The sequence below is a fragment of the Lontra canadensis genome, unplaced genomic scaffold (genome assembly GCF_010015895.1).
Source record: "Lontra canadensis isolate GAN:19392208 unplaced genomic scaffold, GSC_riverotter_1.0 scaffold36, whole genome shotgun sequence".
NCBI lineage: Eukaryota > Metazoa > Chordata > Mammalia > Carnivora > Mustelidae > Lontra > Lontra canadensis.
In genome coordinates this window covers 7923991-7947565 of record NW_022631030.1, presented here as the reverse complement: position 1 = coordinate 7947565, position 23575 = coordinate 7923991, and the positions used below count along the sequence as shown (strand labels likewise).

Genomic DNA, 23575 nt, shown 5'->3' with positions numbered 1-23575 from the left:
GTTTGAATTTAAAGTTTCAGGTTTCCCTTCCAGAGATGGGGCGGGGGCGCTGAAACAGCTGTTAGGACTAGGGAGTGGCTAATAGTTGGAAGAAGCCAAACCACAGTCTGTCTCCTTTTAAACTAAAAAAAGAAAAGAAAAAAAGAGATCAGAGCAAGAGGGAGCTGCCCCCACCCACAGCACCGCTCTTGGGCTAACCTTTGGGTCACCTCTCTGGATGAGGAGGTGAACATGGGAACAGGTGCACCTCACTCCTCTCCACTCCTCCTAAGTAGGGATTATCTTGCTGTGTTCACGGTGTCCGGAACTAACTAATCAAGGCTAGACAAAGAATAGATTGGAAGAACAGAAGGGGCTGGGGTCGGGGGAGAGAAGCCCAGAGCTTCTCCGGTACAGTGTATATTACAGATGACATCATTGCCTGAAAAAGATTCGGCCCTCCCCTTCCCGGAGCTGGAGGCAAGCATGCGTGTGCGGGAGCAGGAGTGGGGTTGCCTGGAGGGTGTGAATTGGTGCGAGGGGGTGTGCCCGTGCTGGGGAGAGCTGCCGGGATGTGAAAGGGAGACCTGGAGACAGCCCGCTAGCAGAGAAACCGCGAGGTCTTGAGGTGTTTGCGCCGCTCTAAGCTCCGCCCCTCGCTCCGCCGCCGTGTTCTGCCCTGGGAGGGGCACGCCTGTTTGGGGGTGGGGAGTGTGTGCACGAGGGGTGGGTCCGGGTAGCGGTGGGGGTGGACAGCCGCCTGCGCATGTCAAGGCTGACTGAACATACGCGGTCAAAGGGAACCTGGAGAAGGGCAGTAGGTCACCCGCCACCCAGGGTCCGGGACCGGGCACGATCCCGGGGCGAGCTCCGGGGAAGGGGCCCACCCTCCCTGTCCCCTCCCCCTGAGATCGGCAGCGCGACAGGAGCTTCCGCCTCCTTCCCCGCCCCTCCGGACCTTCCCGGGGAGCGGAGGGCGGGTGTGGACGGTACCGAGGTGGAACGAATTTTGGAGCTCAGACGGGTGGCCCGGGTGGCTTCGGGTGTCGGGGGGCACGCCCAGCTTGGAGAGCCGGTGCAGGCGGATGAAGCCGAAGCTCCTGGGTCTTGGCGGATCCTGGTCTGAGCATAGCTATTCCCAGGGGAGGTGAGAGGTGGATCAACATGGACCCCTTCGACAGCCCAGCCGCCTAGAGCCCTCCGTGCTGCTCTCTTCGGAGCTGAGCTGTCACCGAGGCGCAAACAGAAGCCTCTGAGCGCCTGGAATTTGTGAAGTTCCGGGGTGGGCGGGGAAGGCACTGTCCGTGGTGCTGAGCCGGATCCCAGCAACGGGCTCCGGGGAGAGCGCGCGAAGCTGCTCAACGGCTCCCTCGAATTGGGGCGGTGCGCTAGGGTAGCTTGGAGCTGAAACCCCCGCCAGGCTCGGAAAGCCCCCGGAAAGCCTCCCCAGTCGCCGGCGCTTGACCCTTATTTCAGTCAGAAAGTCGCCCCCTTGGGGCAGTTCGTCCCAAAGGCTTTCCTCGAAAGTATCTGAGAGGGCGAGTTGTTGACCAAGGGAATCTCTCTGTTTAGCCTCGGAAGCCACCCGCCGGAAAAAAGATGCCTGCCTTCAACAGATTGTTTCCCCTGGCTTCCCTCGTGCTCGTCTTCTGGGGTAAGTACCGGCACCCTGCCGTGCGAAATGCAGATAACAGTAATAATGCCAACAATAATAACACTTAATTCATGTCGTTTGTGACAGAAAGGAGCCCTGGCTGGCTTCCCTCTATGCTTGTCTGCCAGACACGGAGCTCCATAGGGGTTCCATGAGAGCTGGGATTTTGAGATTGGAAAAACACGTCCTCAATCCTGCTGCTTTATTCCTGAGCCACCGTTGGTGGTTTTTCCACCCCTCTTCCTGTTTCCTGTTAATTCCAAAGTATTTTCCCCCCTTTCCTTTGCTGAAAGGGAATGCAGCAACGTTCATTATGAAAAATCTCAGTTGCATTTACATTTCATTTTTCAATGAGGAATCAGTCGGTCTTCAGATTAATTCCCATGTCTTTTTTTAAAAAGCTGGATGCACACATTTTGAGAATGAAAACACTTTAGCTGTCGGCCCATTTTTAAAATTCTAACAAGGAAAATAGGCTTCAGCCATTTGCAGCTATGTCTTTGATAAATGGGCACCTGGGCATTGCATCTTTATTCTTTTTCATGAGCATCTGAAGCTAAGGTGCTTTGGTGTTTGGGGACCAATGTTTTTTTGCTTTCAGAAATGAATAGGCTCTTGTTTGTTGTGAGGAAATAAGGTGACCTTCTCCTTCCAAATACGGAAGACCTTCACTTACAACAGTAGGGCTAAGCAGAGTAGTGTCCGGGTAGGGTGCCTGCATGTGTGTAGAGAGAGTTAAGGAGTCCATGTGATAACATCTGAATATGTGATTGAGAGAATGCTTTACTCAGTGTATGTATATGCCTGTGTTTAAATGTGTGAGCATGTTAGAATGGGCATCCGAATAGATTGGTGAAGATGTGTGCGCGCGTGTCTGTGTGTGTGTGTGTGTGTGTGTGTGTGTGTGTGTGTGTTGGTTGTGTGGTTCTGGGCATCTCTGTCTTGATGACTCTGATTAGATCCTCAGGTCAAATATAGGTGCTCTTCAGTTAACAGATTGCTTCACATAATCTTCTACATTCCCACTTTTTTCCATGTTTTTACCTTTCTGTATGCTAAAAATCAATAACCAGTATAATTAGAAGTGATTGTGCCCACCGGCTTTATTGGAATTGGGCATGTGGGATTATCCTCCTATGCTTGGTGTGAAGCTCATTCTGTCTGTGCAGTGGCAAATATGCTGATGGGAATTGCCTCTTTGCCTTAGTATCACTTTATTAAGCCTCCAGGACTTACTGGCTGCCAGCCTTATCTGGATTTTGCATGTGACCAAAAGCAAAGCCAAGCTTCCTGTTGAACAAAATGCCTGATGAGATAGTCCAGGAAGGACAAAAAGGAAGAGTAATGCCAGTCCTAAGGGCAGACTCACCGCCATCCTTCCCCAATAGAGTAGACTAGACCTGAAGATGAAGCCGACATAATAGGTTGCCAATGATCTCACCTGCCTTGCAGATTTAAGGCTGGAATTTCCTCAGGGGAGGCTAAGACTAGGGACATGAGGCTTAAGAGAAGTTGGTCTGGCTAGGTAAGAAAGAGTGTGAGTAAAACAATGGGAGATGAAGTTGGTGAGAGCCTTGTAAAGCCCTGGTAAAAGGCTCTACACAATCTTTCTTCCCAAACCTTAATTTAAATTTTTAGCTCCATGCCTGAATTCCAGCAAAAGGGGTGAGCATGCCTTCTCCCAAGCACCTTTTTGGACTTACAAAGCCTGGCTTGGAGTCTTAGCTCTGCCATTAGCTTGCTATGTAACCATCTTAGAGTATCTGGTTCCTCATATGTAAAGTTTGGAAGTTGGGGCAGATAATATTTAAGACTGAATAGTAAGGAAGTATTTACAGAATATTGCTAAACTTGGCAGTGTCCACGCCTCTCCTCACTCCACTCCCCACCCCACCCCAACATAGACCTTTGGGAGAAGTGTGCACATCACACCCATCCTTGGTAATTCTCAGCTTCTTCATAACTGGAACATTGTTTCACAAAACTTAAAAGCTGCAGAAGGAAAGAGGGATGGTTTGGGAAACTTGGCCATCAAATGTAAGAGAAAGGGCCTCGTTTCACAAATGCAATTTCATTTTATTTGAATGTAATTCTAGTATTGGAAACCACTCCTCCCCAAGCTGATTTTTCACATGATGCAAATAGGAATGGAAAGAATCCTTTCCATTATATTATTGTCTGCATCTCCTGAAAAAACTTCCCTTATTTCCTTTAATAAAGTGTATAATGATAATTAAAAGAAAACTCTATACTTGCCTGGTGCTTTATAGTTTACAAAGCATTTTTCAATCCATTACCTCTTTTTGGTCACCGTATCGATCCTTGGGGGTAATCAGGGGAAAATAGTATTATTTCCAATTTAGAGGTGAGAGAATGAGCTCAGGGAGAAGGAAGGACTTGCTGGAGAACTCTTTTCTCCTGATTTCAGTCTCCTACTACTTGTTCTAGCACTTCTTATGGACTCATGTCCTGCTCTGCAGGATTGCAGGATAGGTATCATCCTCTCATCCCTTTTCTGAGCCATCACCTTTTCTCCCCTCCGCCAAACCATTGCCTTTCCTAAGGGCCTCCTGAGCCTCTAGGCCCAGATCTATTCTCCCAGATGTCTGCTGTGTTGGGTGGGGAATATTTTCCTCTCTTCCGCCAGCAGCCCATCTTGCTGGATCCCATTCTTTCAAGGCTCTGCTAAGTGACTGGCTAATTTGATGGACAAATCACTTCAAGGTGTTAATATCTACAGATAACTTCATTTATTACCCTCCTTCAGAAAGTATTTACATTCTAATCAAAGCCTTTATTATCTTAGCACAAGGAAAAGAATTCTAGAGCAAGGTCAGGAATGCCCAAAGAAGAAAAAGATTAGAGGAGTTGGTTCAATACACATTACTCTCTACCTTATAATAGATTGACATAATTCCTTAATTAAATATAATCATTAGTTTATTCTACCTTCTTAGAAGTTTCTTCATTTTTTTAATATTCTACCTTCTTAGAAGTTTCTTCATTTTTTTAAAATTTTATTTATGTGTTTGAGAGAGAGAGCACAAGCAGGGGGAGCAGCAGAGGGAGAGGGAGAAGCAGGCTCCCTGCTGAGCAGAAAGCCTGATATGGGGCTTGATCCCAGCACCCTGAGATTATGAACTGAGCCGAAGTCAGATGCTTAATGAACTGAGCCACCCAGGTGCCCCAAGTTTCTTCATTATTACTATGGAAACTGAAGAAGAGACCAAAAGTGAAGTGATCTGTCCAAGACTATTCTAGTTTATTCTTTACAGTCAGCAATGTGGACTGAATACCTACCATGTGTACAACCATTCTTGGACAGCTAGAGGATTTCAGAGAGGGGCAGTCTCCATGGGCTGGAGAAACAGATTTCAGCTCTTGATGGATGGAACAGCAAGTCATATTGCAAAGGGCAAGCAAAGAGGGATGAGAGAATTTTGTGGCCATTTTGCAATGTACTATCCAGGACCTCACGAGCAGAATTCTATGAGAAGGGAATCAGTAGCACTCGTTCTCTGGTGCAGTTTTCCTGACTGCATATATTCTGTCCTCCCTCCTTTAACTGTAAATGAACTAACTGTACCCCTATTTAAGACCAGTTCATCTACATCACCTGTGACCTGTGGAAGGATGTGTGGTCCGGCAAATTATTCCTTTTCAAACCCCAGCAGCTCTACTACACCTTCATCCAAGCAAAACCATTGAGCCATCTCTCAGTCTCATCAGTGTGCCAGCCCCTTAACTACTCTCTTTGCTTCCGCACTTGCCTTTCCTCACCTCTTCCGTTTATTCTCAACAACATAGCAGTCAGGTCATGTAATCTTGTATAAATCATATCTTTCTTCCACTCAGAATACTCCAGTGTTCTCCAAGTCACTCTGAGCAAAAGTCAAGGGTAAGGTTCTAATTGTGGTCTGCAAGACCAGCCATGATCTGGCCCTGGTTTCTGTCTCCTTCTCACTCTGTTCCCTGTGCTTTATTGTGCTTTTAGCTCTTGACAGACACTCCCCCCACCCCAGGACCCCTGAAATGCTATTTCCTCTATTTGGCATACTTCCACACTGATATTTGTATAACTCATTTCTTCCCCTCATTTTTTTCCTTCAGTGCCTGCTCATTGTCACCCTCTCAATGAGGCTGTCTCCAATGTGTCTGTGCTCCTCTACTCTGTTTTACTTTTTCTCATAGCACTTATTATAACGTAATGTATCTTGTTTTTCTCACCCTCCCCTGGAATGTAGACTCTATGAGAGCAGCGATGGTTTCTGTTTTGTTCCCTCTTGTATTGTCATTGTCTAGAACAGGGCCTGGCACACAATAAGCACACAACATATTTGTTGAGTACGTGAACAAAGAGATGAAGGGTAAAATATCTTAACAAGGGATAGTGTACAAAGCACATTCATATAAATAATTCCATAGAATTTCCATGATGACTCCATTAGAGAGATGTTATTTCCAACATTCTATTGATGAATGAACCAAGTCTTTGGGGTTAAAGAGTAGATAAACCCAGGCCTTCTGTTGCCAAATTCATCTTCATCCTGCCTCTGAATTTGTAACCATGCATTCCTTGGTACATTTTCAACCATGCTGCTTTGAAGTCATCATCATTGAACTAACTTATTTCCACCATGTCTCATTAAATAAGAATGTACCCCAAGGCTCCCTTCTACACAGAGTTCTCAAGGCACATGCTCTGCATCTCTGTTCATTCCCAAGCTTTTGCAAAGACCACACCATCTTCTCTTCAAACACATCACATTCTGAAAGTGTTTCTGGTCAGTTCTCTCCAGATAGGGACCCTTTCCCCAGAAAGGGATGGTCCATATGCAGAAGCAGGAGACCCTCTTTTTTTTTTTTTTTTAAAGCAGGAGACCCTCTTGCAGATTGCCCAATAAGACGAGCCCCAACTTGTTTGAGAGTTTTAAAACCAATTAACTTTATTTTACATTGATGTTTTAAACTTCATCATAGTGCCACTTTGTTTGTTTGTTTGTTTGTTTGTTTGTTTGTTTTGAAAGAAAGGCAGACCATCCAGTGCCTCATTTGGAGGTGTCTGGAGCCTTGGAAGATAGACTCCCCTATATTCTTTTCCAAATGGACCTTGAGAGCTTGTTTGGAGGTTCACAGCCACTCACATACCCTTGAGCAGAGAACAGTCCTCCTCTGTAAGGTTGTCCCCTCTCACTGAGTGCACAGCTTTGGGAGGGATGCACGTGGAGCGGTGAGGGAGGAAGGGGACCTGCCTAAGCAGACGGATGAGCCAGATCAACCCTGGCTATCAGTGGGGTGACAGATCCTAGGGCCACTTGCTTTTTAAATTCTGTGTTTAATAGTGACATTTTTTGCCTTTGAAGCCAGTCGAATGTAATTTATTTTTTGACTCAATTAGTTGGTCAATCTCATTTTAAGCTCTAAAAAAAGCTTTCCTCTGTTTTTAGAATGAACGGCCTGCCAATACAGAGACAAGCTAACCATTTATAGTGTACTAGCCTTTAAATAGCAATGTGTATTGTTTCATTTTTTAAGGGGTTCTGTTTTTATTGTTAATTCATCAGTCCTGATATAAGAATCCTTTGTGGTCATCCCACTTTTTAATCTTCTATACAATGAAGTGTAAACTCTTACCAAGTAGGTTTGTTTGTTTTTTTTGTTTTTTGGTTTGTTTTTTTTTTTGCATTTGTAAACAGCTTCAGCACCAGAAAATTATTTTTTTTAATAAGTTAAACTTACTTTCTTGTAACTTTTGGAACTGGACAGAAGTTCCTTTCTCTTCTATAGGCCAGCCTTCAACTATTGGAAGACAGATAAGTTCTGTGTCCAAGACAGGCACCCCTCATCCTCCCGTCTGTTTCTCCCCAGATTTTGTCCCCAGACCCTGCTCCATATTGCTCCCCTCTGGGCATGCACTCATTGAACAACTTCCTTTTGCAAACTGTGACACCCTGAATGGATCATAATGGTCCAGATTTGTTCTGAACAGTACGGAGGCCCTGTTACTCCCTCGTTCTGCACATTGTACATCTGTTAATTCAACCCACATTTGCACTTGCTTTGCTGGCAGCCACATCCCACTTTTGACTCATTCTGAAAGTACAGTCTGATGTACTCACCCTTTTTTAATGGGTTATGAGTTTCTAGAGAACAGGGACTGGAGGTCCAGACCTCCATGTGGCATACAAGGTGTCCCCCTGATTCTGACCTCTCTCCAGATTTTTAACTTTGTTTCTCTCCACTCCTCTGCGAAAAGCATACTCTGGCCGAGGGTCTGTTCCCTTGTCTTCCTCACTGCTGCTCCATCCCCCACCAGGCATCAGAATTACCTACATTTTTTTTTCATGAAGTTCAGATATAATTACATCTCTCCATGGCTTGCAGACATCTGACCCCTCATGTTGTGAAGACCATACAAAGGTCTTCACAGTGTGGTCCTAGCTCCCCTTCTACACCCCAGCCTCATCTTCTTCTTCTTCCTCTCTCCCCAGTCCAACCAGGAATAATTGGCCCTCCTCTGGGAACAGAGCCCATCGCCAGCACAGCACTCATCATGGCCCCATTTCATGATATTTCAGAGTATGCGTTCCCTGCTAGATTCTAGATGCCTTTAGGGTGTGGTTAGCGTTCCGTTCATCGTTGCATCTCTGCCTAGCATCAGGCCTGGCCTGGAGTAGATTTCAGCGAATGGTGGTTGAATGCAGGGGTGCATGGTGGTCAGTGGATGGGGGTGTGTGTGCCCTGTTTCCCACCTAGACTCTAAGTCTTTGAGGGCAAGAGTCAGGGCTGTGCCACACCCTAACTGCATCCTGGGAAGTTTGCAGTGACCTCCAGGTCATTCATGGCTCCTCTAGCCCACTCCCTGCCCGCTCCGAGCGTGCACCCTTGGGGAGCACAGGTGTCGATGTACGGACACATACATGCGATTTTCAAGTTTGTCTCATGACTCTTTCTTCTCTGTCTCTCCTCCCTCCCTCTTGTTCTCCAACGCCACTCTCCCGGTGCCGGCTTCCCCCACACCTCCTGTTCCTTCCCTGTCACTGGCCTCTCTGCAGTCAGCGTCTGCTTCCCTGTGTGTGTGGAAGTGCCCTCGGAGACGGAGGCCGTTCAGGGCAACCCCATGAAGCTGCGCTGCATCTCCTGCATGAAGAGGGAGGAGGTGGAGGCTACCACGGTGGTGGAGTGGTTCTACAGGCCCGAGGGCGGTAAAGATTTCCTTGTATGTCTGGCTGCGGACGCTGGCCTTTCTTTTGCTTGCCTCTGCTATTACGGGCCTGGATCCTGAGAGTCTGGGAATGCGAAGATCTGACAGACCCTGGCTCTTTCTTTTCAAAGCACTGACAGCTCCCCTGCAGATAACCTGACAGCCCAGCCTCTGTGAAAGGAAGGGCGCCCGGCCAGCTGCAAGCATTCCTGCTTACAAGCAGGGGAAGGGGGAGAAGAGAGAAATAGCGTTTAGCGCCTACTGTGCGCTAGTCACCGGATAAGGCACCTCGTAGGTGTTTTTAATTTTCTACACTGTCCTAGGGGATGGATTAAATTAGCAGGAGCACTGAAACGACACTCAGCGTCATTATATGGAATAGCGTAGGCTAGCTCATTGAAATCTCACAGTCCCAGTGAAATAAGACTTGCAGGGATGACCAAGCTGCTTTTCTTCTCCTCCTCCTCTCTCTCCTCCCCCTCCTCCTCCTTCTTTTTATTTAAATTCAATTATCCAACTTAGAGTACATCATCTGTTTCAGATGTAGCATTCAATAATTTATCAGTTGGGTACAACACCCAGTGCTCCTCACACCACGTGCCCTCCTTAATGCCCACCACCCAGTGACCCCATCCCCCACCCACCTGCCCCAAGCCGCTTTTCAGCTGGTATACCCAGTACAGCCGCATCCGTGAGTAAAATATTTAAATAGTTCTGTGGTGGGTATTTAGCTCTGCCTAGCCTCCCTAGTGGCCTCACCACCACGGGTCCCATTAGGATCCTCCGGATGTCCCCATGTTCTAGAGACTGAGGGATCACCCTGACAGAGCAGGGAGCCTCCAAGCCCCGCCCCGTGCTGTGGCTAATGTCAGTTCTGATTGGTTGGCGCCACTGCCAATATGGTTGTTACTCGCTTTGAATACCCACTCGGGGATGCCCATTACTCACACTTTCACTGACCGCGGGACCTCGCTGCCTGCCTCGGTTTGAGTCTCGATTCCACAACTTCTGGGTTATGTGCCCTGGTACAATTTACTTCGCCCCTCTGTGCCTCAGCATCCTCATCTCTAAAATGGGGGTGCGAACCACCAGAGAATTGTTACCTTCCGAGTTGTTAGCTTTAACTTTTAAGGCTATTTAGAATAGCCCTGGGATATAGGAAGCACGATATAAGTGTTTGCTAGAGAAGAGGTATACGTCCATAAGTGAGGCGCCTGGGGCCCGGAGAAGTTAAGTTAATAAGAGAGCTTAGATTCGAACCAGGGACACAAGGCACTTCTTACTGCCCTATCCCACCTTCCTGCAGACAAGTTTCTTTTCTACAAAGACTTCATGGCGACAATAATAGGGGGAAGTTGAGTGTTTGCTTCAATTGGGTGCCAACACCGGAACCAGTAGGTGTCCCCCAAATCTTGGTTTTTCACCCAGAGTTGACTGTGACTGACACTAGTCCCCAGGTTACAGGAACCTGGATGTCTGGCTGGATGCGAAGGCTCCCACTGACCTCAGGCCTGGTTCTATGCCAACCCCCAACTCAGCCTCCATGGCTGCCCAAAATGAGTAGAAGTTGACTTAGAAGGAAGAAAAGAAACTTTAAAAAGTTGTAGTGGACATACAGAGCAACGCTGTCTCCTAGAAATGTTTGCGACAATGGGAATGCTCTATCTGTGCTGTCCAGTACAGTAGCCACTGGCTACAGGTGGTCACTGAGCACTTGAAATGTGTCTAGCGCAGTGGAGGGATTGAATTTTACATTTTATTTCATTTCCAGTTATTTAATTTTTATTGTAGAGAGCCACGTGCGCCAAGTGGAGACTAGAATGGACAGCACGCCTGTAGAGAATAAAGAGCTGGAGAGAGTGAGAAGGTGGGGGGTGTCTGAGAAAACCAGTTTTGAGACCACATTTCACTTACAATTCAGCCTAAAATGAAAGACCTGAGGTGTGCATATCAGTTGGCAGCTCTGTTTATCTGTGACACCTTTTGCGTCCTCGGTCCCCTTCCTGTGACCTGACCCAGACCGACCACATCCTCTCAGTGAGAACCAGATCAGAGAGGCAAGTTTTGAGGCCAAGACTTTCAGATGTCTTCATGACACAGGAAGCTGCCTTTCTAGGTCTCTCTGCTCTGTTTTCTCACCGGCTGCCCCCGTGACACATCTCACTCTCTCTTGCTCTCTGTCTCCTTCCAGTTCTTTCTTTCTCCCAACTTCCCCCCTCCTGGTCTCCTGTATGCTTCACTCACCTTTTAAAAATTTAAAAAAAATATTTTTTTGAGAGAGAGAGAGAGAGCATGAGCAGTGGGAGTGGAAGGGGCAGGGAGCCCAACGCGGGGCTCGATCCCAGAACCCTGGGATAATGACCTGAGCCAAAGGCAGACGCCTAACTGACTGAGCCACCCAGGAATCCCCTTCCCTCACCTTCTTTCATGTTCTTCCTTTGCACCTCTTTTTTCCCCTGCCAGCCTTCTTCCTGCCTCCTTATTTCTGCCTCTTGCTTTTCTTTGTCCAGATGCCCTGATACCTGTTTACCTTTGCTCATCTTTCCCCGCCTTTCTCTCTTCCCTGCCCTTCTCTGAGCCTCATCCCACTCCTATTCTTGGGATCTCCTTGTAACCATGTCCCTTTTCTTCCCTGTCCCTGCACAATTCTCCTTTGCCCTGCCCTGTCCCCATCCCAGCTCTCTGACCCGATTTTCTCTCCCGACCCTACTCTCTTTTGCTTCTCTACCTGCAGATCTACGAGTATCGGAACGGCCAGCAGGAGGTGGAGAGTCCCTTCCAGGGACGTCTGCAATGGAATGGGAGCAAAGACTTACAGGACGTGTCCATCACTGTGCTTAACGTCACTCTGAATGACTCCGGCCTCTACACCTGCAATGTGTCCCGGGAGTTTGCTTTTGAGGCACATCGGCCCTTTGTGAAAACTACACGGCTGATTCCCCTCCGAGTCACCGAGGAGGGTGAGGCTGGGGCGCAGGGTCTCCAGGGTGCCCTGCTCTTGGGGGAGGGAGGACAGTGGGCTTCCACCCAAATGACACCCTTGCAGAGTGCAAAACCCATATATCGAGAGTGGCAATACCTAAAACTGTCAGCATTCACTTGTCTTCCTGTAGCGGCCAGTTTCCTGCAAACTGCCTGATAGCTTGCCTCTCTGTGCCTTTCTTCAGAGCAGAAAGGCTCAGGGATGACAGGAGAATGACCTCTTCCTTCATCCCCTAACTCTTGTCCTTAGAGAAGGAGGACAGCCTCCATAAAGCCCAAAGCTGCCAAATCAGCTGCACCTGCTTCTCTAGCTTGTGTTGAATCCCTGACTCGCTGGGCACAGGGAATGCTCATGAGGTCATCTAGAGGTCCTCAAACCCTCCTGTACGTAAGCCATACACATCCCTGAACCAGCGGTGCTCAAACTTCAGCAAACCTCAAAATCCCCTGCAGGACTTTTAAAAATGCAGACTTTCTGATTCTGTAGATAGAACTTGGGAATTTGCATGTCTAACAAATTGCCAGGAGATGCCCCAGCTGCCGGGGACTGCACTTTGAGAACCACTCCTCTAAACCAAAGTTGGACAGCCTTTTGTCTTCTGTTCCCCTCCCCCCAATTAATTACCCAAGCAATCTCCTCCTTCCCCATCCCCAGCATCTCTCATTACATAACCTCATTCTCAACTGGGAGAACAAACTTTCTAGTCTTTAGTTTAAAATCTTCAGATTTCCCACAGCTAGTTTCTTGTTGGGGTGGGAGGTGTGGGGAAGCCCTTTCATCAACCCAACTCAAAAGTTTCTCTTTTAATCCAGTCCAGAATCCAGGGCAAAGTTTGAGTGTTCTCATGCACGGTCCTTGTGCTTCCTTCCTTTTTTTTTTTTTTTTTTTTTTAAGATTTTATTTATTTCTTTGGCAGAGGTCACAAGTAGGCAGAGAGGCAGGCAGAGAGAGAGAGAGGGAGGAAGCAGGTTCCCTGCTAAGCAGAGAGCCCGACGTGGGACTCTATCCCAGGACACTGGGATCATGACCTGAGCTGAAGGCAGAGGCTTTAACCCACTGAGCCACCCAGGTGCCCCGGTCCTTGTGCTTTCAAGGGACTCCGGGAACTGTGGCTCCTACCCCCTTGCCAACACTCTACCACGTGTCGGAGAGTGATATATGCACGTTCTTGTGTGTTTTCTCATCCAGGTTCAATGATGGTTCCATTTCTCTTAGCCTGTTCTCAGGCAGTCTGTTTCCAGCATCTTCTTAGCTTTATCGCTGCCTCAAGATGCCGGGTGGTGAGAAGGCAAAAGGTGTGGGACATGAAAGAAGAGGTCAAAGTCAAGATAGGGCATTCCTAGGATTTCCAAGAATCCCAACTTCCAAACCACAAGTGTATGTTTTTCTCATGTTATTGTGATAGAATTCATAATGCAAACTTGAGAGCGAATGGCAGGTCAAGAGGGGTCATGATTTTGTCCTGATGTGGGCACTATGACTCAAACGGAAGATAGGTCAGTTCTGAACGTGCAGAAGCACTCTCAGACCACTGGCATTTAGACCTGATGAGCCATTTTCCCCCTCTGGGCCAGTCTCCTCTTGTGTACAATGAGTGTGTTGGCCTGGAAGCTCTCTAAGGTATTTTTCTGTTCAGAAGTTCCATTAGCCTCTCTGTTTACACACCTCTTCTCCCCGGGGAGCAGGGGCTGGCGCCCTCTGCTGCTCACCATGAGGAACTGCTGGCTGCTGACAGCCGGGCACTAGGAAGGTGCCTGTCTGCACCCACTGCGCTCCCAGGCTTTTGCCTCCAGAGACCCTCACGCAGCCAGTGGAAGGTGTGCCAAAGCTGAACCAGTCTGCCTGCTGGGCGCCAGAGCCAGGCTTGGGTAAGGATAGAAGGAAAACAAGTTTGTTGTCGGAACCACCGATCCTCTTGGGATGCTAGGACTGGAAGGAAGCTTGGATCTCATTTCATGCAGGGGTTCTGAGCAAAGAGCAGGCGTCGGAATTGCCCAGGGGGCTTGTCTTCCATGTGGACATCTCAGTACCGCTCTTGTGGGTATGAGTTCGGAGGGTTGGAGTGACGTCTGGCGTGTGTCAGTAGAAATGACTCCCTCGGTGATTGCCTGGAGGGTGCAGCCCTGGTGTCCCTCATTTTGTGGTGGGGAGGTCAGTGAGGGGGCTTGCCTAGAGACGTGAAGCAAATTAGCACCAGACGCAGGACTCCAAGCCAGATCTTTTGCCTACCAGGCTAGCTCTATGTCCATGGCATCTTCTCCTTCTACCACCATCACACTCCCTGCTACTCTTTCTTCTCCTTTTCATAACTTTTTTCCCTTCCCTCTTCCCACCCCCCACCCCTTCTCTTCCCCTCCCTTCCTTTTCCCTTCCCCCTCTCTTCCCTCTTCCTTTCCCCATCCCTTCTCTTCTCCTTCCCCTTCCTCTCCCACTCCCCTTTCCCCATCCTTTCCCTTCCCTTCCCTCCTCTTCCTCTCTTTCTCTTCCTCAGTGAGCCCCTGGCAGCCTCCGAGAATACCTCCCCCCCAGATACTACTGGTCTCATAAGGCTCAGAGCCACATGCCCCACCATGACATGTCCTCCATTCCTATAGTCTCCCAGAATCTCTCTGGTTTTCTTTGTTCAAGCTGAAATTATCCTACCCTAAGCTCTGGCCTCCTGGCTCTAAGACAAAAATCTGAGGTCTTTTTACCTAGAAGTGAGTAAAAATAGTGAGCCTAGGTACCTTCTTGTGTTACTACTTCTGGGCTATTGCATTAATACAATGCGTGCTTTAAGATGAATATGTCCTAAATCAGGTAGTGTCAAGGCCACAAAAAGACATTTGATGTGTATGGTGTTCTTTTGGGCTTCAGGCTGCATCTCTGACCTCCAGCTCCAGGAGGTCCAGCATCCAGGAAACCTGGATGATCGTGGAGCCTTTAGACTGCTTCTCTGAGCTGAGGGTCTTGGCGATGGCTATTCTGTGCTTTCAATGAGCTAATGAGCGAGGACTTGTGGATGCCTAGGGCTGTGAATAACCAGGGACCATGAATCTAATGTATGGGTAGGAGCTAGCAACGGGAGATGTGGCTAAAACCTTCCTTCCCACTAGAAAGGAGGATCTGTCAGGACACTCGCCATGGAGTGTGTTTTAATTGTCATTTTGGTTGGCCATGAAACAAAGATCAATATTTATTTATATTAATTCATTCAACAAATACTTATGGAGTACTTCAAATATTCTGGCATTAGACAAGATAATTCAGAAATAAGTAAAATATGTTCTTAATAAGCCCACCATCAGTAGGGAAGACAGAGAAACCCATGGCAGTACACCCTGAGGAGTGTCACGATGGACGAGGAGGACAAGTGCACAGAGGAGGACACCCTCTGCATGAGAGGCTGAGGAAGGCTTCGCAGCCTGGGCCTTTGGTGGCATCTGGGAGAATGGTCGGGGGACTGAAAAGCAGGAGGGGATGTTGAGACAGAGGTAGCAGAGTGAGGGGCAGTCCCATCGAGGAAGAGGAAAGGGTTTGGATAGATGTCCGCGGATCCCAAAAGACCACAGTGTATATGGGAGTGGAAGTTTTGCCCGTGCGTCGGATGGCGATGAGGAGAGCAGGGCCGGGCAATGAATGGTCTCATGTGCCACGTTCACAGAGCTCGGTCTTTCTCCCAAGGGCGGTGGGGAACACAGAAGGTTCTAAGCATGACAAAGGCAGGATCAGATTTGTGTTTCAGAAAGCCCGGTTAGTACATGCAATGCTCCAGTTCTCATTTCTGTTTGGGTTTGGGATGACGTGGAAGGAAGACAGTGGGAAGGACCCTGTTTCCAGTCTGGTCTTGTAGAGAACATGCCCAGCTCACGGGGCTGGCTGACTGCTCTGGCCCCACGCTCTCTCCCTCTGCCACTCTAATGTCAGAGGACAAGGTGGCTGAACTAGCCACGTTCCCCACATCTGCGTAGACCATCACATCTCACCAGATGTTCTGGAACACAGTAGGTAGTGTCACGGTGGGAACGGTTACCCTGGCCTTACCTTTTAGGGAGATGAGTCTCCAAGAAGGGAAATGACTCTTCACATAAAACCGGGACCCAGTTCTTATCTCTCACTCGGTTCCCAGATTCCTTCCGCGGCTCTGTGATTTCTTCCACTCCCCATTCCTCCGCACCCCCCGCTCCAGAAGGAAGTCAGTGAGCGAACGGGCAAAGAGCGTCGGACAGTATTAAGCCTCTCCGACATCTTCTCGAGTTCCTTAGCCCCAGGGCTTATTTAAGCGACACTTAAAAATAGGTCTCATATATCTCGGAGCCAGTGACAGCTCTGGCTTTGCTGGGCGTGCATATTCTGAACCCTCTGTCCCCCTTGCAGCTGGAGAAGACTTCACCTCTGTGGTCTCGGAGATCATGATGTACATCCTCCTAGTCTTCCTCACCTTGTGGCTGCTCATCGAGATGATATATTGCTACAGGAAGGTCTCAAAGGCCGAAGAGGCAGCCCAAGAAAACGCGTAAGTTCAAAGATGCCAAAAATAAGGCTAACGGGCACCTTCAGAGCACTTGCCCTCACAGTCGAGGTGCTAAGCAATTGACACGGTCCTCCGCTCTCCTCACTATGATCTTCAAGGTAGGCAGCATCGATACACCCATTTTAGAGCTGAGAAAACTGAGCCCGGGAGAGTTTGCCCAAGATCATTATAAGAGGCAAAGCAAAGTTTTGATTCGTGCCTGCTAACTCTTGACAGGGACACTTAACCTTTGATGTAAAATAAGACCCATAATCTACCATCTCAATCCTATGAAATTCACATTATTATGATCATCTTACAGAGGCTGAAGTGGGCTCATAGAGGTTAAGTGGCTTGCGGAGGCCACACAGATAATGAGAGGAGAGGCTGGGATTTAGGCTTCTTGATTCCAAACATTTGTGCTCTTTCTGTCACACTCAGCCATTTGCTGTACACCTCGGAGCTCATCACGCCATCTGGGCACCACCTTTTCTTGGCTGAGGAGCTCGGGGCCACACGATCTTTGCCCTGGAGCTCAGCAGCAATTGAATACCCAGAGTAGGGCCTCTCATTCTCCAAGGTCCAGACCGTACCGTGGCCATGTTCATCAAGGCCCTAGTCACTCAGGAGTGAGCACATCTGAGAAATGATGGGGTCTGAGGGTCTAAGAGGCCGCTCTGGCCTGTTAATTTGGGGAGAGGAAAGCACAGAACGGTCATAGATTTACAACGCTAGCCACAATGCAGAGGTGATATCCTAAAAACTGGAGGCAGATAAGATCACCTAAAAATGTTTGGTAAAGAAAGTATATTAGATGATGCTATGATCTCAGGAAAGTAAAAATTACAACTGATATAAGGATAGAAAGTAATGATATGTTGGGGAAGATTGTCATTCCTGGTGAAACCTAGGTTCTCAGATTTTAACGCTTGGACAGAAAGTGCCTACAACTGGGCCCGCACACAAAACAGTTGGAACCGAGACCCCCAGCAGAGCCAGGATCCTCCAAAGGCTACAACACATATCAAGGACAGATGAGAAAATCAGCCTGCCAGCCTGGGGAAAAACCCAAGGAAACTTACCTGTCTTGGCCTGACTCCCAAAGAGAAACAGAAAAGATTCTTGAGAATTAGTAACCACAAGCCTGCAGTCACCACATTTGGGATGTAAATTTATACTACCTGCATGATCCAGGAACCTCTAAGCTGAGAAATTCAATTAAAAAATTAGTCCCCAGACAGTGATAACCATATAGGAGCAAATGAAAAACCATTCTGAAGTGACCCTCTCTGAGCTGAGGCTTACCAGGATTCCCCACGTAAAGCCCGGCTGGATCTGATTTCACAGTCTGATCCAAAGCTAAAAGCCAGCACAGGCAAGACAAGGAACAAATGGCAGGATTAAATCCCAGGAACTTCAGACACAGGACCTGGTAGAATTTTGAAAATAAGTTCATTTGAGAGAGTTAAAGCAATAAAATAAAAGCATAAGAATAGAGTCAGTTGCTAAGAAAAACAAACAGGCAGATTTCATTTTAATTTTTAAAGACTTTATTTATTTATTTGACAGAGAGATCACAAGTAGGCAGAGAGGCAGGCAGAGAGAGAGAGAGGAAGGGAAGCAGGCTCCCCGCTGAGCAGAGAGCCCGACGCGGGGCTTGATCCCAGGACCCTGAGATCATGACGTGAGCCAAAGGGAGATGTTTAACCGACTGAGCCACCCACGCACCCCCCACACAGGCAGATTTTAAATAATTTAAGAAATCTGGACATGAATGGTAGAGTCAATAAAATTTTAAAATGTGATGGAGGGGTTCACCAGAAGATTAGATGCGGACGGGCAGGGCAGCAACATAATTCAGCAGTGCGGAGCGAAGCCCAGAGATCTAAAAAGATGGGCTATCTCAATGAAACACGAAGGAAGAAAATGAGAATACCCATTAGAACAGAACAGGCAAAACGGAGGAGAGACGATATTCAGGGATACAGCGGCTGAGGGAAGATTCCTCAGACCCAGGAAGCACGACGTGTCCTGCGCAGCGTAAACACTAAACTGAAACACCAGTCATCCCTAAACCGGAGAAGGGCGGCCACTCGGGTTACCTCCAGCAAATACCAGCGGGGTTAGAACTGCCTATGATACGAGAAACATGTCTGCAGGCTTCGGTTCAATATTAACTTGCAGATCCTAGGGAGTGTACTAAGTAAATACAGAGGGAAAAAAAGAGTAAAAATTGTAAGGGAAGACACCAAAGTATCATGATTCATACCCAATATAATTATCTATTGTTGGCTGGCAACCCCCTCTGGAGCTTCCCCGGTGTGATGGGAGGGCAGGGAGAGACGGAAGGAAGAGGCAGACCTATCCAGATGGAATTAAACCAGGGAAATTACTTACACGACTTTTCCTGGGCAGCCACAGGACAAGCCTGCCAGAATCTTAAAGGCTTTTGTAGACAGAGGCTTTAACTGGGTTCAGACGGGTATATACTGTCCAGATAGTCTCAACAACACATCACTGTCTTCAGACAGTGTCCCTAGGACAGCTTCTGGGAGTGGGGAAGGTAGGCAGAATGCACACTCCAAGAAAAGACGGCAGGGGGTGGGGGGGTTGGGGGTGGGCGGCTTGGTTGCTGGAGTCCAGCTCACGGGCCACCCAACAGCCACGTCCTGCCCGTGACTTCCCCCACCACCTACATAGAAAATCCAAGGGAAGCCGTGGAAAAACCATTAGAGCCTGTGAGCACATTCCACAGGAGGGTAGATACAAATCAAAACACAAAAGTATAAAAACCACCTGTAGTCCAACCACAGACATTTAGAAAAACATTGAAATACTTAGAACATTTGAAAAAAAAAAAAATTCCATCACAGTGGCAACAAACACTGTCCAGCACCTGGGAATACATTTGATGAAAATGTGCGAGAACTTTCAGAAAATTGCAAAACTTTACTGGAAGACTTAAGACCTAAGTAAATGGGAGAATCAGACCTCACTGATGCAAACATGGCAATTCTCTCTGAACTTAATCTGTAAATTCAATGACATTTCCACCAAAACCCCTGTTGGATTGTTCAAGGAACTCGGTTAGTGGATCTTAAAAGTCACATGGAAGACCGAAGGGCCAAAACTAGTCCAAACCAAGCGATGCCCAGATTGTGACTCTTTTCTCCACCCGATCTCTGTTGTGTATTATTCTCTGGTTTTGCTTCTTGGTGGGTAACCCTTCTGATCATTCTTAGCTCATGAGCCATCGTTTGCCTATTTCAAAGAAAGAGCACTATTTAGTGAAGGTGGCTGGTAGGACTTTCCCTATCCGACATGAAGATTTCTTTTTTTTTTTTTTTAAGATTTTATTTATTTGACAGACAGAGATCACAAGTAGGCAGAGAAGCAGGCAGAGAGAGAGGAGGAAGCAGGCTCCCTGCTGAGCAGAGAGCCCGATGTGGGGCTCAATCCCAGGACCCTGGGATCATGCCCTGATCTGAAGGCAGAGGCTTTAACCCACTGAGCCACCCAGGTGCCCCACGACATGAAGATTTCTTATAGAGCTATTAGAGAGAAGAGTTTATCTGTACTGACCTAAGCATGCAGCACAAAGAGAGCAAAGCCGAGAGCCCCCCTCCAAATGGGTCACGATAAAAAGATTCCCCCTCTCTCACACTGAACAGAAGTAAATTGTAAGTGGATTTAAAGACAAGGTAAAATGTACAACTTAAAAAGCCTATCACGGGAAAATAGAAGACACTATCTTCATTACCTTAAGAGAGAGGATTTCTTAAAATGCAAAAGGTACGGAGAGGAAAGAAGGGTAAATTTCATGACACTATCTATGAAAATCAGTTTAGAGACAACAGACCCAGAGAAGATATTTTCAAGACACAGAGCCATCAAAGAAAAATCCAGCGGTGTGTGAGGGGCTTAGTCAGTTAAGCAGCTGACTCTTTATTTTGGCTCCGGTCATGATCTCAGCGTCCTGGGACTAACCTCCCTGGTGGTCTAGTGGTTAGGATTCGGTGCTCTCAGCGTCCTGGGACTGAGTTCCATGCTCAGTGGGGAGATTGCTTCAGGATTGATTCTCTCTCTCTCCTGCTGCCCCTCCCCCTAAAAGAAAGAAACAAAACCAAGAGAAAAGAAAAGAAAAGAGAAAGGGAAAGGGAAAGGAAAGGGGAAAGAAAAGGAAAAATCCATGAGAAAAAGATAGGAAAACTGGGAAAGCACATGAACGAATTACAGAAGCAGAAACCCGAATCACTTAAAAACCTACAGCATTAGCAGTAATCAGGGAAATGGACATTAAAGCAACTATAAAATATAATTTCACACCCCACAGTGTGGTCAACATTTTAGCCTGAGACCCATGTGGATCAATGAGAAGATTCATGCATTGCTAGGGGAAGGGAAAAAAAATAGACAAGGTCTAGTATTCTAGTCCCCGCTGAATGGGGCATTCTAGTTTTCTCTGGGAAAAAGAGGCAGAAGGAAATGCGGAGCTGTTCTGCAGACATCCTTGCTCCTGTGCCCCACTCCTTCGCCTTTCTTGGGCTCCCACCCCTGGGTAGGAAAGTACTGATTCTCTCCTCCCTTCTGCCCAACTCCAGGTCTGACTACCTTGCCATCCCGTCCGAGAACAAAGAGAGTTCGGCCGTACCTGTGGAGGAATAGAGGCATGCGCCTGGGGTGACGTACAGGGAAGGGCCAGGGACAGTGCATCCGGACGGCAGCTGGTGCAAGTGACTGTGTCCATCCACACCCAAGTGACTTTACATCTGACCCCTTAGATTTCTACCCTATCCAGAGTCCCCGCCCTCAGGGTACTACCTGAAGTCGATGATACCCAGGTCACAAAGCTCTACGTCAAGCCCTTCAGAAAGTGAATTGCTTTGGCCTGAGTGTTGGAGCAACTTGGACGTCTTTCCCACCGCGACAAAAACGCCCCCAACTCCCTCCTTTGTAAGGATTGTGGGTTTGGTCAGAGTCTTCGACTGGGCTGGACTGGACCAGGCTGGAAATTCTCAGTGAGTTGTTTTATCGTTGGTAGGTGGTCTGGACCCCGAGGGACGGGATATTCCAGATTCAATGATATCAACGGCATCAGAAGGGTGCCCCAGGGGCCACATCGCTTTGCCTCCTGCATCCATCCTTCTAGTCACTCATATCTGCTCACATCTGAACTTTCACCTCTGACTTCCTAACTCCATCAGACCTCTGCACACCCTAAGACTTTGCCAGAACCGAGGAGCCAACATTTCTATGTGGACTCAACCTCACCCTGTTCTAGCTTTCAAGCGAGGAGCTCCCATGCCAACCGGACTTCCTCCCTGGGCTCCAAATGACTCTGTACAAATGCTGGAGATGGCACACCCCTCTGTCCCTAACTGGCTGGAACTGGCTCGTCCTTCATTGCTGCAAGTGAATGGATGTCTTCATGGAAGGAAGCGGGAATGATTAATTCGGGTTAAAGCACGAGTGTCATGAAGTGGGATTCCTTGAAGCCAGTTTTTTTCAAGTCCCTGGCCCACCTGACTAGAGCATCAGAGCAAAGCATGCCTTTCTAGGTTCTTCAGTGATAGAAAGTTTACTAAGCCTGGGCCAAAATGTGTTCAGAACTTGGTACTCTAGGGCTCGATCCTGATAGGTCTCTAAGGCCTAAGCAGGGCTCAGTCCTTCAAGAAGCCAAAGACAGAAGTGGCTCTTAAAAATCATGCAACAGGTTCATAACCCTATTAGGGTAGCACAGGTGCACCCTCCAAGGGGAGCACCCACCTGAGATCACTGGGAAGCACTATTTCCCTGTGGGCATTGGAACAGAAATTCCTAAATTCTTCCTCTCAAAATTCCTGTAGATCAGTATTATTCTTCATTTCACAGGAGACAACTGGGACTCCAGACCGGGCTCAACTGGGTAAGAGACTTCAGAGGCTACCTGGGGCATAATAAGCCTTAGATGCTGTCCAGTCGGGACTTTCAGAGACGGGATGATTTTGTTTTTAAAAAGACCTTGAAACTGAGCTTGGCTGTGGCCATGCCTCATCCCCAAGCACGGGGGTGGGCTGGGGGGTGGGCTTGGATTGCCTGGCTAAGGTTAACTCTGATAGCGTCAGGTAACTGGAATCCGGCTGAAAGGCCCAGAGTAGGACGTGGGGTGGACTGGAAGAATTTCCTCAGTGAACATGAAGAATATTCCAGAAGGACGTTGCCTCTGGGAATACTTAAACTAAGAAATGTGCTTTTTAGTCTTAGATGGATGACACGTGAATGAGTGAAGAGACGGGCAGGGCGCATTGACTTCCAAATATTCCACCCACGAATCCATGATGCCTCTCGCTGTTGGGTATTTTTCTGGATTTGGGGAGAGAGGAGGAACACTGAAAAAATTTGAGTCAGTGTCTCATTTCATTTCAACTGAGTGACTGGTCCAAGTGTGATGTCCTTCGGCACCTAGTGAGGAGGAAGGGGAAGGCTGCTTTATGGGATATGAAAGCATGGCGGTGGCAGGGCCCAGGCAGTGAGATGTCGCTCAGATCTGGGGGAATGTGTGAGGGAAAGAGCACACTCCACTGGCTCTGGGGCTCACCCAACAAACCTTTCAATTCTTCCATCCTTGGGAGGATCTGCTAGAAACAAGTCCTTGTTCACATCTTCAAGAGTCCAATTCTATTGAAGAAAATACTTTCAGTAAACTCAAGCAAGACCTTTCTCATCGGTAATTTCCCACACGATTTCTCTGAAATAGGCGGCAGAATATAGACCATTTTTCGTACTTTGTAATGAAGAAGTTCCTCATTACAAAAAAAAAAAAAAAAATTCCTGTGAGTTCCAGTCCCGTGGCTGGTGGATGGCCAAGTTTACAGCAGAAGCAAGCTAATTCCGACCAGCCAACCCTCCTCTTGCTTCCAGGAGACCACGCATCTGACTCGTAATCAAGTAGTACACACGATGGCTGCCTTTGTCCTTTTTCAAAAGCCCAACTCAAGTATTTCCTGAGTGGTTTGGTCTTTTTTTTTAAGATTTTATTTATTTATTTGACAGACAGAGATCACAAGTAGGCAGAGAGGCAGGCAGAGAGAGAGGGGGAAGCAGGCTCCCTGCCAAGCAGAGAGCCCGATGCGGGGCTCCATCCAGGACCCCGAGATCATGACCCAAGACGAAGGCAGAGGCTCAACGCACTGAGCCACCCAGGCACCCCTCCTGAGTGGTTTTTAATGAACTCAATGGCACCTATCATTTTCTCCCCTTCTTTATCTTTTACAAGGAAGCTTC

At 47.9% G+C, this 23575-nt stretch overlaps 1 protein-coding gene across 4 annotated transcripts; it reads left to right on the top strand.

Annotated features, from left to right (window-relative positions):
* The first annotated feature begins 494 nt into the window (after positions 1-494).
* On the top strand, positions 495-23076 carry SCN3B (sodium voltage-gated channel beta subunit 3). Of its 4 annotated transcripts, none has more exons than XM_032868793.1 (6): positions 495-599; positions 1552-1633; positions 8689-8852; positions 11572-11797; positions 16177-16315; positions 20914-23076. In XM_032868793.1, exons 2-6 carry the CDS (start codon positions 1579-1581, stop codon positions 20975-20977), a joined length of 648 nt encoding a protein of 215 aa, XP_032724684.1. In that variant the 5' UTR covers positions 495-599; positions 1552-1578; the 3' UTR covers positions 20978-23076. The 4 variants fall into 4 exon arrangements, with proteins under 4 accessions (XP_032724684.1, XP_032724681.1, XP_032724682.1 ...); XM_032868790.1 differs by lacking the exon at positions 495-599 and adding an exon at positions 703-976; XM_032868791.1 differs by lacking the exon at positions 495-599 and adding an exon at positions 742-796.
* The last annotated feature ends 499 nt before the right edge of the window (positions 23077-23575 follow it).

Excerpts from the sequence above, each read along its gene's own strand:
- SCN3B (XM_032868790.1), top strand. The coding sequence starts at position 746 with ATGTCAAGGCTGACTGAACATACGCGGTCAAAGGGAACCTGGAGAAGG. Across the intron at positions 1,634-8,688 it reads CCTCGTGCTCGTCTTCTGGG|TCAGCGTCTGCTTCCCTGTG; the intron begins GTAAGTACCGGC and ends GCCTCTCTGCAG. Across the intron at positions 16,316-20,913 it reads GAGGCAGCCCAAGAAAACGC|GTCTGACTACCTTGCCATCC; the intron begins GTAAGTTCAAAG and ends GCCCAACTCCAG.